Source organism: Parasteatoda tepidariorum, chromosome 4 (genome assembly GCF_982258835.1).
Source record: "Parasteatoda tepidariorum strain Cologne lab strain chromosome 4, Ptep-v5.0, whole genome shotgun sequence".
Classification (NCBI taxonomy): domain Eukaryota; kingdom Metazoa; phylum Arthropoda; class Arachnida; order Araneae; family Theridiidae; genus Parasteatoda; species Parasteatoda tepidariorum.
The window spans coordinates 31,948,788-31,963,441 of record NC_141758.1 but is presented as its reverse complement, the minus strand read 5'-3'; the positions used below and the strand labels follow the sequence as shown (position 1 = coordinate 31,963,441).

Below are 14,654 nucleotides of genomic sequence, written 5' to 3'. Positions count from 1 at the left end.
ATGGGTGGCCACTTTGAGCAACCTGCAAAGGAATCAAGGGCATGTGAACTGACCTACCATAAAGTGCTCTATTTCACGCTCAGGTCATTGGGCTAGCAAAGTGGGAGAACCATCCTCAATGCGAAGGATCAAAAATTGTGATGGCACATCTTGATACCATCCTCAGGGAGGTTTCCCAAAACGTTGTCAATACGTGCTACGTAAGTAAACTACTACTACTATTCATTTAATATATTTACTCAGACTCATGTCCTCATCCGTTAAAGATTGATGATTAGCCATTTTCAAGTCAAAACATTTCAAACGGAGGGATTCGAATCCATTACCTCCATTTTAAAGAACGTCTGGTTTGATCGGCGTGTATACTCTGCCAGGGAAGCCTCGACCCTCATTCTAATTCCATTTAATTCATGAAATACATAAATCTGGGGTTTTGGGTCTTTTTTTAAGTCCTTAAAGAACTTAAATTCTAGCAAGCAATAACCAACAAGTGCTTAATTACAGCATATGGTAAACTTAAATTCTATACAGGTTTATGTATTTTATACCAAAGGCTTATAAGCCCATTAAGGCCTCACGCCAGAGCCGGATTATACCTTTCGTAGGCCCTAGGCACAGCCGTTTTTGGGCCCTCCCCTCCTTCCCCCCCTCCTCCCCTCTTTTCAAAATATATGCTAAAATTTTCTTGCATATTTTTTTTAACATTTTTATTTTATTAATATGGATTTTAATATAAAAATTTGTTTATCGAACTTTATCTGCAATTCGACAGCATAATACAAGATTTCGTTGAATCCAAAAATCGCAAAAAAAAGTAATATCTTAGATTATAAGATTCTGCAAAATAATTTATTACCGAAAAATATTATATTTTTATTTTTATCTTCATAATTTTGTGCAAAATACACCTGTTGTTTTTAAAGCTAAATTATTTTTGTCAACAAATTTTTTTCTCTCAAGTTTTGCGTAGGCCCCTGAATTTCGTATGCCCTAGGCACGTGCCTAGTGTGCCTATAGGTTAATCCGGCCCTGCCTCACGCTATTCATTTAAAAGGAAAACATACTTAAACTTGAAGAAACTTAGTATGGTATCTTTCATTTATTTTATCAAAACTGAACAACAGACAGATTGGGCAGAAAAAATGTATTATACATTCAGAGTTTATGTAACTGAGAAGGATTTCAAGTTAATGACCAGCATTCATTGAAGGTATTTCACCCTAACAGAAGGATATAACTATGGTAGCTTGCTTAAAGTGCACAAAGTACATTAAAAATATAGGAAAAAATTCTCAGTGTAGTGCAGAATAGGCAGCCGGCAAACGTCTAATTATAAAACTAGCAATACAAACGTTTATCTGATAGCTACATGCATATTGAACCTTGGATTAAATTTATAAATCCTTTTTCTGCTAATTTAAAATTCATTCAGGAATGTTTACTGATTTTTGTGCTCAATACAGTGAAAAGGCTTATCGTATGCGTAACAATAAATAAATAAGAAATATTCATAAACTCTTGGCAGGTTGAAAAGGAACAAATAGTCCAAATAAGAGGAGGATAGCACAAAGAAATGCATCTAGGTTCTCTGCGGGATTCGAACTCACTACCACCACGCTTCAAAACGATTGGCTAAAGAGAATTATTTCTCCCTGAGAGAAGCTCCTCTCTAAGTAGCAATTTCTTACTATTTATTTTTTCACACGCATATGAAGGCTCATAGAACGACTTATAAACTTAACTTTTGTCGAACTGAAGAACAGTTAGTACGATTTTAGAGGTCCCGCAGTGGACTGATCGTTAGGACACGGTTCCCAGCAGATCACCGAAGTCAAGAATCACTGGTTGCAGTCAGTGTGCGGGTGGGTGACCACTTGGATCAGTCTGCGTAGCGACCGAGGGTGTGTGGTATTGGTCCTCGTTAAACTATGCTACCATTACTCGACTTCGCGTGCAGGTCAATGGGCTACCGAAGCGGGAGTGCCATCCCCTCTGCAGAGGATCAAAATTGTGATGGCATCTCTTCAGATCATCTTTAGGGATGTTTCCCAATTTTTATGTTATTTCTATGTTCCATTATTTGTGTTTCTCCAGAACGAATTAGTATCCCTTTTTAATTACTTTTGCTTTTCAATCCATAATTGATTCTATTTTTATTTCAATTACCGCTTTTGAGTCGCATTGGCTCAGGGAATACAGCTTTTGCCTCCCAATGAGGTGACGCAGGTATGGCTGGTTGATACGAATTTTGCTCCCGGCTCGCACCTACCACAGTGACGTAAATAATCCTCAATAGTAGACGGATTGTGGACAAGAATCACTTAACCGTTGGGCAAACCGTGAGATGTTTTTGTGCCCCCATGTTTTGTGTGATTTTCTTCCCCATGTATCGCAAATCCCCACAGGTTAAAGCATAATCAATGGGATAATTCCCTTTTTCAAACAACTCTCCTGAATTTTCTCCTGAAAATTTCGAGCGAATTTCAGGAACGGAGGTTAAAATAACTTGAACTAAATAATAATACTAATACTAATACTAATAATAAAATAATAATACTAAATAATAATACTTGTTAAAATAACTTCCTTGAACCAGTTATCAAAATTTCAGGACGATAGAATAAGGGATTCTAGAGTTATAAGAGAGGTGCATAACTCCGCATTGATAAAGACGGAACTATTTTTTCAATTCGCTTTTTATAGCCTATTTCTGGTAAGTACAAGGCTTGTCAAAATTGAAAACTTATTAATATAAAGCTCTCTGTTTCTTCTGCTCTAGAACTAAATAATTAAAAAAACATGAAATTTTTTTTATTAAATGATTTTTTACTCTTTTATTAATTTTCGAAATTTATTTCCAAACTCCGCACCTTTTTGTAGTATTTCTTTTAGGAAATGGCAGTGGACAAACTTACGCTGTTGTCATGGTTACGCTGAATGCCTCTTAAATTTGGATTTGAGAGCGGGTTTGTTGTGAATTGAAAACTCCATAAAAGTTTGTTTTATTAGTTTTTTTAACTTTTGATTTTTCGTAAAAATAAAATAGTTTTGTTTTAATTGATATTATCACTAATTTTTTCAATTCCGTTTCAGCTTACTCGTGAAACTTAGTATATATCATTTTCATGCTAGATTTAACGAACTAATAAGTTATGTATCAATACTTAAAAACTATGTACTAAGTTTGTCAGATAGATATGGAGTCTTAGGATTATAGAAGAATATGTACGCCTAGTTTCAAAATAATGGAAAATAATTCCAAGTTTAAAGAAAAACGTGTTAAAAAGAAAGAACTTACATCTTTTGTTAAAAAGAAACAGAAAATTTTGCCTGATGTTGATATTTCTGAAACATTTGTGGAGGATATTGATGTCCCCGAAGAATATATGGAGGTAATTGATTTAAACACGATAATTTAGAACTCTAATTTGTATTATTACTAATATTTATGGAATCAAAATAACATTTTAAAGCTTCAAGTTTTACCATTCCTGATATTATTATCTTCCCAGATTTTTAAAATCCAATTACTCTAATAATTAAAAATAGAGGCAGTGTAATATGCATTCATTTTTTAATATAAAGTAGTTCAAAATAATTGTCAAAAGTGAATAGGTAGATCTATTTATATCTTAGGTTTTTTTAATGTTTTTATTTTTCAATCAAAAATTGCTTTTGTTTAACACTTTTTTTTAAAGAATATTTCGTCCATTTTTTTTTCGTCCAATGTATGTTTTTTGTTGTAATTATACTTTTTTTACATTTTTTTTATTATTTACTAAATTTTAAAATTTTTCAAAAATTCAGTTTTTGTTATTTAGTTTTTCAGTTTTAGGAATGCTATTCTAACAGCAAATCTACTGAAAATTCTTCTGACAAATAAATCAATAACAGCATGTATATAACAAAGGGCACTTTAAATATGTCATATCTGAAAGTTCTCTCTGTGGTTGTGGTGTAGTGTTTGAGAGATTGTATATATTCTGGGGCTGACCACATCATCTTAACATGGTTAAAATTACATGGTATTCCTACCATAGTCATTAGAAGATTGAGCTCTGAAGAACTGAGCTAGGTGCTTGGCTATGATTGGGTGATATGTATTTGAAATTCTATCCATGTAAGGTTTAATTTTTTTTCTTCTTTCCAATTTTGCCTAGGAGAGTTTATGTTTTAAAGGTTTTTAATGTAATCCAAATTACTAAATGTACATATAAATTTAATTTGTCTTGTAATTTTAAAATTTGAAAAATATTTCTATGCCACTTTTTTTTTATTTAAGAACAATTTTATTTGCGCTTCTAGATTTGCAAGGAGCTTAACCAGTATCCACTTCTTTTTGCCAGTCATACCCGGACAAGGTTTGTTTCCTACAAGGCGAAAGATTTGCATCATAAACCGAGTAATTTAATCGGTGCAAATTTCAGGAATGGTTCTCTGTTACCTGATGTTCGTCAATTATCCAAGTTACATCTACCTTCAAAGTTGTCAGTGAAACCTAAGAATATCCTTTTATTTTATATTATTTATTACTGTTATTGCTATAATTATTTTTTGTATTAAATTGTTTTAAAATATCTTTTCTCACTATATTTCGTACTGAAAGAGTTATTCTAAATGGGTTACTACTAGAGTTTTTTGGAAAACATATATTGAGTCAGGAATACTTTTATTTTAATATTTCAGTTTTATTTATTTTTTAATTTTATGCATGTTGGACTGATATTGATGGTCATAATTTTAATTCATAGCCAACTCTCTTTATTTTAATCATGATTAAATGAGCTTGTTTTTTCTCATTAAGAAAATCAACACTTAATGCATTTTGCATAATAAAGTATCTATAACTATTCAATCTGTTTTGAAATTAATATTTTTTAAACTATGTAACTTTTAATTAATATGTTAATTTAAAAATAGATCTTTGGGTCACATCTTGGGTCTAGACCAGTGATTCTCAACCTTTTTTTTGTGACGGCACACTTTTAACGATTTCGAAATTTGACGGCACACAATGAAAAAAATTAGTTTAAAAGTTATTTACTTAACTATAATACACTGTGTTAAATAGTTTGTGATAATAATTGTGAATGTGAAATAAAGTACTACAAAAGCACATTTATTAAGGGATTAATTATTTCTTTCGACTAATATTTTATTAGTCAGTAACAGTTATTTATGTTTTTTGCTAGTTATTAATTGTTTGCTTGTTTTCTATAGCTAGTTTTTTTGCTGATTATTAATTCTTGTCAACTAGTGTTTTTGCTGATTATTAATTGTTAGCTTATTTTTCGTTAGTTTTTTTTTTATAACTTTTAATTGCATAGCTTACTTTAATGATTAGCTTTTATTTAAGTTTGAAAGTTAATATTTAGCTTGCTTTCCTTTGATAATTAATAATTTTAATGATCATTAAATTTCCTACTTATTTCAACATTTTTTAAAATTGTCAACGACAACTTAAACACTTCCTTCTTATTTTAAGATTGTCAGAGACAAGACAATCGCTGACAAAGATGTTCCCGCGGATAAAGAGTGGAAAAATTATATATATATATATATATATATATATATATATATATATATATATATATATATATATATATATATATATATATATATATATATATATATATATATATATATATATACAGTAAAACCTCGCTACAACAATATTTTGCGGACCAAATAAGAATATTGTTGTAGAGGGATATATTGTTATATCGAGGGCCCACATAATTCTGGGACGCTATGAGATTTTTTGAAATTTAATGTTATATATTCATTAACTATAAATATATTTATATATTATCGAAAAAATTAATTTGCAAAGTGTTTATTACGGTTAAGCATTAAAAACAATGGATATAAATACAGAACATAAGATTGTAAACTTACCTTAAAAAAACATTTTTATTGAAAAAAATCAGATATTTTTGTTTGTTTATTCATTTTTCTGACTGTTAAGTCAACCAACAAAGTATGCATAGAGTCCAATGCCCGAAAATGATTTTCATTTGTAAATGGAAGACTTGAGAAAAATGTCTTTAGAGATTTTACGGATTGAAGAGCTTCATGGGGTGACAATACGGACTGTGATACACATGGATCATCATCACCATCTTCTTCCTCATCATTATTTTCCATTTCATCCGTAATTTCAGAGAGAATCTCTTCATCACTAACTCCTGCGAAAATTGTGAGATCGTCATCCGCAGTTAAATAGTCCTCCACGTTAACACCATATGTTTTACCCATTTTTTCCTCAAGTTGGGATAAAGATTTTTGAAGATTCAAAACTAATTCTTGATTATCTGAAAGATCACTGTCTGTGGAATTTTCTTCACTATTAGAAACAATTTCATCTTCCAAGACACACAAACCGGCCTTTTTCCAACAATTTTGAATAGTTTTTTCTGTTACCTCCCACCAACTACCAGCAATAATATCACATGCTTCCTTGACATTCACAGTTTTAAAAGGATCTTCTACTTTATTTTCGATGTTGACAAGTATCGATTCAACCAAACGCTTCCTGTAGTTTCCTTTGAAACACTTGATTATGCCCATGTCGAGTGGCTGCAAAATCGAAGTGCAGTTGGCCGGGAAATAAACAATTTCGACGTTGTGTAGTTTTGGAATTGAGGTGTGAGCGGTGCAGTTATCAATTAATAAAGCAATTTTTTTCTTCCTCTTTTTCATTTCTTTATCTAACATCAACAACCATTCAGAAAAAAACTTAGAAGTCATCCAAGCTTTTTTATTGGCTTTATATTCCACTGGAAGACTTTTCACATTCTTGAAACACCTCGGCTTCAATGATTTGCCGATAACAAGAGGTTGAATCTTGTGTGTTCCTGTGCTATTGGCACACAGAAGAACAGTCAATCTCTGCTTTGATTTTTTTCCGCCGTAACATTTTTCACCCTTAAATGCCAATGTTCGATCGGGAAGGAGTTGAAAAAACAGCCCAGCTTCATCTGCGTTATAAACGTTCTCTGGTTTATACTTTTGAAGAATATCTGTCATCTTCTCTTGCTTCCATTCATTTGCTTCGTTAATCGGAGCAGATTTTTTCTCTCCGTGAACTTCCTGGAAAGTTATTCCATGTCGATCCCGAAAACGCATTAGCCAACCATTGCTAGCTTTAAAAGTTTCGTTCCCTAGCATTACTGCGAATTTACGTGCTTGTGTGCATAACAAGGGACCATTTATCGGGATATTTGTTGCTCTCATCTCTTGAAACCATTTTAAGACGGCAGCATCAATGTTTTCATTAGTTGCGACTTTTAGTCGTTTACGCTTTGGATTAATTAAATTTGAACTTACAGTATCTTCGATCTGTTTTCTTTTCTTTAGAAACGTTGCAACTGTAGATTGAGATAATCCGTATTTTCTAGCTGCATCAATCTGTTTCATTCCATCATCAATATCTTTAATAACGTTAAGTTTATCTTGAAATGAAAGTTGCTTTCTCCCTGCCATTACACTAGTAAAAAATATCCAATACACTGAAGACTCACCAAGCTGAAAATGTTAGCAGCACTAAATGCGAAAAGTTCTGATCGTAGAATTTTCGCTAGCTCATGAAAACACCAAGTGTAGTTTAAATCAGGGATTAAGTGACAGTGATGAACGATGACCAATGGTCAGTATACATTTTTTTCTCCTCCTCAATTTCAATAAACGTGCTCCACCCACCTTCTACAGAAACAGTACCTTCTCAGGGTCGCAGGTGTTACTGTGATGTGTGTGGTCATTTATGACTCATGATGTTACAATGGTGATTTCTTAAGAACTGAAGGAGGCAATTCTAAAACATGAAGCTCTTAGGGTGGTCTAAGTACCTCAACAGTGGGGGAATGAAATTTGAATACAAAAGCCATTCTCTGATGTGCAAAGAAATAACAGTGGGGTGAAAGATCATAACCAGCAGTGACCCTTTTATCAGAAAAGATGAAAAAAATGGTAAAAGATGACAAAAAGGCATTTTACATTATTTGAAAACCAGTAAAAAAAAATGAAAAATAATGTTGAAATTTGAAAAAAAAATCGTTTTACAGAGGTTTACTGCTTCAGAGAATATCGTTATATTGAGAGGAAGATAACATTAATCCATATGCAAGTTTGGCGGGACCACGGAACATTATCGTAATAGAGGGAGTTATTGTTGTATCGGATATCGTAGTAGCGAGAGTTCACTGTATATATATATACACTTTTCTTTAATTTAAACTTTACTCGTAATTAAAAAAGCATTATAATTTGTACTGTATCATTTCTAATATTTGGCGGCACATTTTAAGAATTTGGCGGCACACAAAAGTGCCGCGGCACAGTGGTTGAGAATCACTGGTCTAGACAATCTTGACACCATAAACAGATATACTGTTTTGGTGGTACAGATAAAGACGCCCGGTGGCTGAGTGGTAGTGCTTTGCGCTCCCGTGCCACAGGTCCTAGGTTCGATCCTCAGGTCTGGCAAGGTTATATTCAGTTTTCGATAATTCAATACTGATTTTCATTCTAAATTTTGAGATTCATTTCATATTTTTTTCCACTTATATATTTCTTAATGATCATTAGACATTTTTTTCTATTGTTTTTCAGTGTTTAAATAATATTAATCTTTATTTTATAGTTTAATTACTATTTCCTGCATTTTTCTGCGTTAATTTTCTTAATTTTATTTTAAGATTAAAACCACTGAAAGGATTTTCCGAGGAAAACCTAAATATAGAGAAAAGCTGGAATTCATTATCTCGTGATAAAGATAGGTATATAGAATTTATTTTTCTTTAATTGTCACTAGGAATTTTCCTCTGTTTTTTTATTGATGAAATTTAGTTGAAAGTTTGTTGTTCTAGCCTGAATGCAGACAATTCTTTTCTATTAGGAGTTTTGTAAGAACAAAATAAATGTTACTAAAAAGTGTAAATATTATACTGTTTTTAACTGATGACTAAGCTTTCTTATTGATAGCCATATATTGAAAAGAAAGTGATTTTTTTTATATTTTGTTTTACAAAAAAAAAAAAAAAATCATATTTGTTTGATAAGTAATATTTCTTCTAGTGTGAAGCCTTTAAATACACTTAAACAAAAAAGACAGGACTTGAAGAAACATCTTGCAAAATTGCCATCAAAAGAAGATTGTGAAGTAATTTTTTTCTTATTAAAACTATTATTGAACTTTTATATTTGGTTAGCAACTGATATTCTTAATTAGAAAATTTTTTTGAGTCCAAATTTCAGATATCAGAAATTTTAATTTTATTACCTCTTATTTTTTTATTACTTATTTAGTTATTTTTATATTTTAGTAATAAGTCGATGCCTGAAATCATTGAATCTTTTTAGAAATGTTTTACTCACCAGTTTTTCCATGTTACATAATTTAATTACTAATGATTTGGGAAACATCTTAGGTTGTATGTAGGTTTATTAAAAAAACTAACTTTATGCAAGATTCATATATTTATTGTTTCATGATTAAACTTGAAAATGTTGTTTAGTCATAATAAGATTTACAATTTTCTGAAAACAAGTCAAAGCATTATTAGAATTTTCTAAATAATATCTGTGTTATTGCACTTCCTGTACAAAGAGAATCCTATTTCTTTAATTGACTTTGTTAATTCTTTAATATTTAAGTCTTATTTTATTAAATGAATTTTAAAATAGTAAGTTAATGCAATATTATAAATTTTAAAACTGCATTGGTTTAATAATTTCCTAAAAATAAATATCTAATTTTGTTTTAAAAATTTAGCAGATTTTAATTTTCTTTCAATGTTGATAACCTTTGCAATACAAATGCTTATAACTTTAAATTTATTTATTAATTATCTTTTTTAGATTTATTAAGAATTTATTTAAACTCAAAAAGGAAATTTAAAAAGTAATAACTAGGGCTTGCATCAAAATATTTGTTATTATTTCTTTTAAAAATGTTTTTATAAACATTTTCCTTAAGAAAATTTGAACGATATGTATTTTTATCTTTTAATTTCCTAATCTTCATATTTTTCTCAAATTGTTTATATTTGTTATTGTAATTATGTAATTGTTTTATTTGTTAGAATTATTGGTATTATGTTCAAAATGGCATCAAAGATGAAGATCTTCCCGAACTACAGTTATCCTTTAAAGCACTTTGCAAGAAAGCTAACATCAAGCAGGATTTATTATCTATTTTTGAACAGAAATCTAACGAGCTTATTGAAGAAATCCGACAAAGTTATTATCTTGCTGTGAAAAGAAGCATTGGTAAGCTAATGAAGAAATATTCATATAGGCAAATGTTGTATGATCAAATATTAATTCATAACTATAAATATTTGATACACTTTTAAACAATGATGTTCAAAAAGATATTAGTAATATCCATTGCCTTTTTTTTTAAAATTAAGATAGTACAGTACAGAACCCGCTATCCGGAAATCAGAAAACCGGAAAACCAAAAAACCGGAACGAAATTCGATTAATTTTCCCGCCATTTTTCTTTAAAAAAATTTTTTTTCCTCATAAGATTTCAGGATTTTTCTTTCTTTTTTGAAAGATGTTAACTTACCATCATTTTGGAAGTAATCATTAGTGTATTACTCAGGGTTCGTTGATTTAAATCAGCTTGATTTAAATCACGATTTAAATCAAATGATTTTTTTAAAAAAATCATTGATTTAAATCAACTAATTTTTTTTATCTATATATATTGATTTTAAAAGTTAAAAAACAGTGTTTTAAATTTTTGATACTTTTATTGTTTTCTTTTCTTAGTATTAAAATTTAATTTAAATAAATTGCTGCATTAATTAATTTTAGTTAACGAAATTACTTTCTGGTGTGTGTTAAATTCCAACACATTTGAAATTACATTTTTAAAAATCTTTTGATTCTTGAGATTGAAAGTACAGATTAAAGTAAACATTTAATGCTGTCTTAATATAGACTTGCATAGCTGTAGAAAGTAATTAATAAACATGAATTTCTTTCAAAAAGTAATACAAATAATGTTAATTAAAATTCTACCTTTTGAATGAAAAGGCGTGAATTAAAATATACATCATATTTTATTGGTGGAAAATGTATATTTCTGAAGCTTGAGGTTATATGAAAAAGAATACCCTAATGTGCCAAAAACAGAAAAAGAAAAAAAAAGGCTGATGAATTCAGATGTTTTTTTTCTAATATAGTGTCATTCTTCCTTTTCAAAGTCTATTTGATGCAGTAGGGTTATTAATTGGTATTTTTTTCTCATAAAATGTTTACAATATCTTTGACATTATCTGATTTTCTATAAAGAAATTTTGTGAAAAAAAATTCCTATGAGTACATAGATTTTCTAATTCTTTTTTTAGCTGAACTTATCTATTTTGATATAGAATTAAAATTGATGATTTTAATATAAAAATATCTAGATTAAATATTTATTTATTATTTGATGAATGACTACATTTATAAACACAGTCTGCTACATTTATTTTGTCATTTTAAAAATCAAGAGAAAAAAAAAGGAAATCACAATTTTAAATTAAAGTTATGGTTTGCTAACTGAAACTTTGTTTTAATAGTTAAAGTAAAGGGGTCTGTCCAAGTCAAATTTACTACCGTTTAACGGTACCTTTACAAATTCAACTTTAGAGAAAATGATAGAATAATCACACAAAATACTTTTTCTTAAAATTTTATTTTTGTGTCTCGTAAGAAACAATAAATCCATATTTTTACTATATTTGTGTTGATTTTTTAATATAATTTTTAATTTTTACAAAATAGGTAACTCTTAGAAAAACCCAGACAGACCCCTGAAGTATTCTTTAAATTCTCTATTTCATCTAGTCTTTAATCATGCATTTGTTTCAAAATGGTTGCTATGCATTCAAAGCCATGTATTATAATGAAAATTTATTTTAGTTAGAGCTTCTAAAATATTGTTACAATATAGTTTTAATATTAAGTTAATTTGATTCAACATTTATAATTTTTTTTAATCATAAATTAAAGTTCTTTCAGTGTATCTGAATAAAAATCAAAAAAATCTGATTTAAATCAAAAAAATCCGATTTAAATCAAAAAAATCTGATTCTTTTGATTTTTTTTAAAAAAATCAAAAAAATCACGAACCCTGGTATTACTTCATTGTTTTTTCTTCTTTTTAAGATTATTTCCAAATATTTTTTTTTTTTTAGTTGAGTTTGACAATAAAAAAACGGCTTTTTGTAGCGATTCAGAAAACCGGAAAAATCAGTTATCCGGAATAGCGATGGTCCCGATCGTTCCGGATAATCGGTTCCCTACTGTATTATCATTTATAATTATTGTGCTTTTCCTATTTACTTCTTATAAAAGTGTTTAAAATATCTTTTTGCTTTATTTTGCTTTTAAAATATCCTTTTGCTTTGAATTATCATTACCAATATATAGATTTTTTTTAAAAAAAATAGTTCTTTTGTTTTAATTCATTTGTTTCATAGTTTAAGGACTTGTATCAACATGGATCATTTAGGGCTTTCTTTCTGCTAATTTATTTTATATTAGTTTCATTGTTTATTCGTGTTATTTTTTATGAAGCTAAAAATAATATTATTCTTTCATATATATGAGTAAAATGTAACTAATAAATCATTTGTTGAATATATGGTTACATAATCACTTGCTATTTAAATATGTCAATATTCTAAAAACTTTTTTTTAGTTATATTGATAATATTTCAAAAAAATATTAATTTTTTCTTTTAAGGATAATGCAATTCTTTCATTTTTATTACTTTACTTTCATAACATTAGATTTTTGGTTTTATGAAAGCTATTGTCTTCCTTTTCAGTTGACTATATTTTGATGGACAAATCAGAAAGAAAAAGGTTAGGTATCAAAAGTGTATATCCAAAGTGGTCCCATGTGTAAGTTGTTTTATGCAGAGATATTCTTTTTTTGGGGGGGGGGGGGAGACTTATGGTTTTGTCTAAAAAATTGTATGTAATGAATTAACTTCTATCTGTATAAAGTTGTACTTAAAGCAATCATTTATACATTATTTTAACTGAGCTGAAATAATTGAATAAGTGTTAATGCTACATTGCTTAGTTCTAAAATGCTTTCCATCTATAAATATGTAATTAGAACTGAGAAAATTCTGAGAAACCTTTAATTAAACTTATAGTTTTTGTGATTTAACTTTTAATTGCAAAACTTTTCTTCTTGACTAAGGTAGACCTTCTGGTCTTTGTAGACACTCAGCTATAAATATGAAATGTTTAATCTTATTTTTTTTTCTTTTTATGAAATTTAAATATGGTTCTTTAAATTCATATAATTGCTCAAAATAGCACCAAGAAGTATTTTACATTAAAGGCACTATTTTTTTTAATTGAAATGAAGGAAATGTTATATTTCAGTGTAGATCTTCATTTTACTTCTTGTTTTCCCATTAATAATATTTAATTAATTAATGTCTTTCTAGAAATACCCCTGCTTCTCTTCCTTGGGAAAGTTCTGTTCATTCGACAAGAAAATTTTTGAACTCGAGAGCTTTTTTGCTGCGTCCTTGCATTAAGAAAATCTCTTATTTGTGGGCTGACAAGTAACTACATATTTTAGATATAATTTGTGTGCAAAAATTATTGCAGAATGTGGTGTTGAAATAGTATTCAATCTCAATTGCTTCCAAGCATGTAATGAAACTTTCTTCTGGATAATTATAAAGGAATAGTTTTTTTTTTATTAAAAAAATTATGTAAAAATATTTATTACTACTGGGCATGAAATTTCAGTTCGAAAGTGCTAGCCAGAGTAAAGGCTTTGCTTGCCACTATTTCCACAAGAGACATAAACAATTTTCAAAACGTTAACAGGTGAAAACTGAAACATGTTTATTGCTAAAAATTGCTGATATTGATTTGAAAAACAGTTTTGATGGTTTCAATGTTATTCATGTTATTAAAATACGATTAAATATCAGAAAAGTAAGACATCAGAAATGTTCTCATACTCTTAACACTTAATTTATGTATACAGCTACTTTTTAACACCAAATTGCCCTGTATCAATTTTAGGCCTAGAATCAAACTTTGTTAGGGAAGGAATCAATTAATAAAAAGAATGTGACTCATAATTATACTAGTTTGATTATAATATTTACTCAGGTGACATATTGCTTAAATGCATACAGTGATATGAAATTTGCTGAAATTATTGAAATTTCTAGAAATTGTATTTATAAATTTCCGTTAGGATTTGAAACTATTTATTACTTAACTTTTCTCAAAAGTTTGACTTAGTGTCCTTCTTAAACTTCTTGGAATTTTAATATGCACAATATTTTGAACAAGTATTAAAATTGTTATCATAATAGCTTAATTGTCTCCATGTTTTAAAGATGTTAAGAAATAAACAGACATTTAAAGTTTGTCCTGTATATTTATATCAGGCGCTGAATCTTCTTGTTACAAATATTAAGAAATTTATATTTGTCTCTTCGAAACACAGAGTTTTTTTTAAAACTCTTAAGTAAAAGTTCTTTCAAACTTTCTTATTGTATATTTTTACCGATATTATTATTTTTTATAGAAGCAATTAAAACATAAAATCAAAATATTTTTCATTTTAAAAGACTTTTATGTCTTTTTTAGTTTTTCTAAAATTATTTTTATAG

At 28.8% G+C, this 14,654-nt stretch overlaps 2 protein-coding genes across 2 annotated transcripts in view; both read left to right on the top strand.

Moving 5' to 3' along the window:
- The first annotated feature begins 2,926 nt into the window (after window positions 1-2,926).
- Window positions 2,927-8,777, top strand: LOC147810864 (uncharacterized). The gene is made up of 3 exons (XM_087160880.1): window positions 2,927-3,392; window positions 4,306-4,950; window positions 8,384-8,777. Exons 1-2 carry the CDS (start codon window positions 3,246-3,248, stop codon window positions 4,561-4,563), a joined length of 405 nt encoding a protein of 134 aa, XP_087017006.1. The 5' UTR covers window positions 2,927-3,245; the 3' UTR covers window positions 4,564-4,950; window positions 8,384-8,777.
- LOC107453307 (dynein axonemal heavy chain 3) overlaps window positions 7,632-14,654 on the top strand; it is a 109,723-nt gene continuing 102,700 nt past the window's right edge. Inside the window, exons 1-5 of the mRNA XM_087162125.1 lie at window positions 7,632-7,648; window positions 9,076-9,160; window positions 10,083-10,269; window positions 12,828-12,903; window positions 13,464-13,583. Of these exons, the coding sequence (XP_087018251.1) occupies window positions 7,632-7,648; window positions 9,076-9,160; window positions 10,083-10,269; window positions 12,828-12,903; window positions 13,464-13,583 (485 nt within the window). The remainder of the gene's footprint in view (window positions 7,649-9,075; window positions 9,161-10,082; window positions 10,270-12,827; window positions 12,904-13,463; window positions 13,584-14,654) is intronic.

What these genes read in the sequence shown, in the direction of transcription:
- LOC147810864 (XM_087160880.1), top strand. Translation starts at nt 3,246, where the DNA reads ATGGAAAATAATTCCAAGTTTAAAGAAAAACGTGTTAAAAAGAAAGAA. An exon ending in TCCCCGAAGAATATATGGAG is followed by an intron (nt 3,393 to 4,305) that starts GTAATTGATTTA and finishes TTGCGCTTCTAG; the next exon opens with ATTTGCAAGGAGCTTAACCA.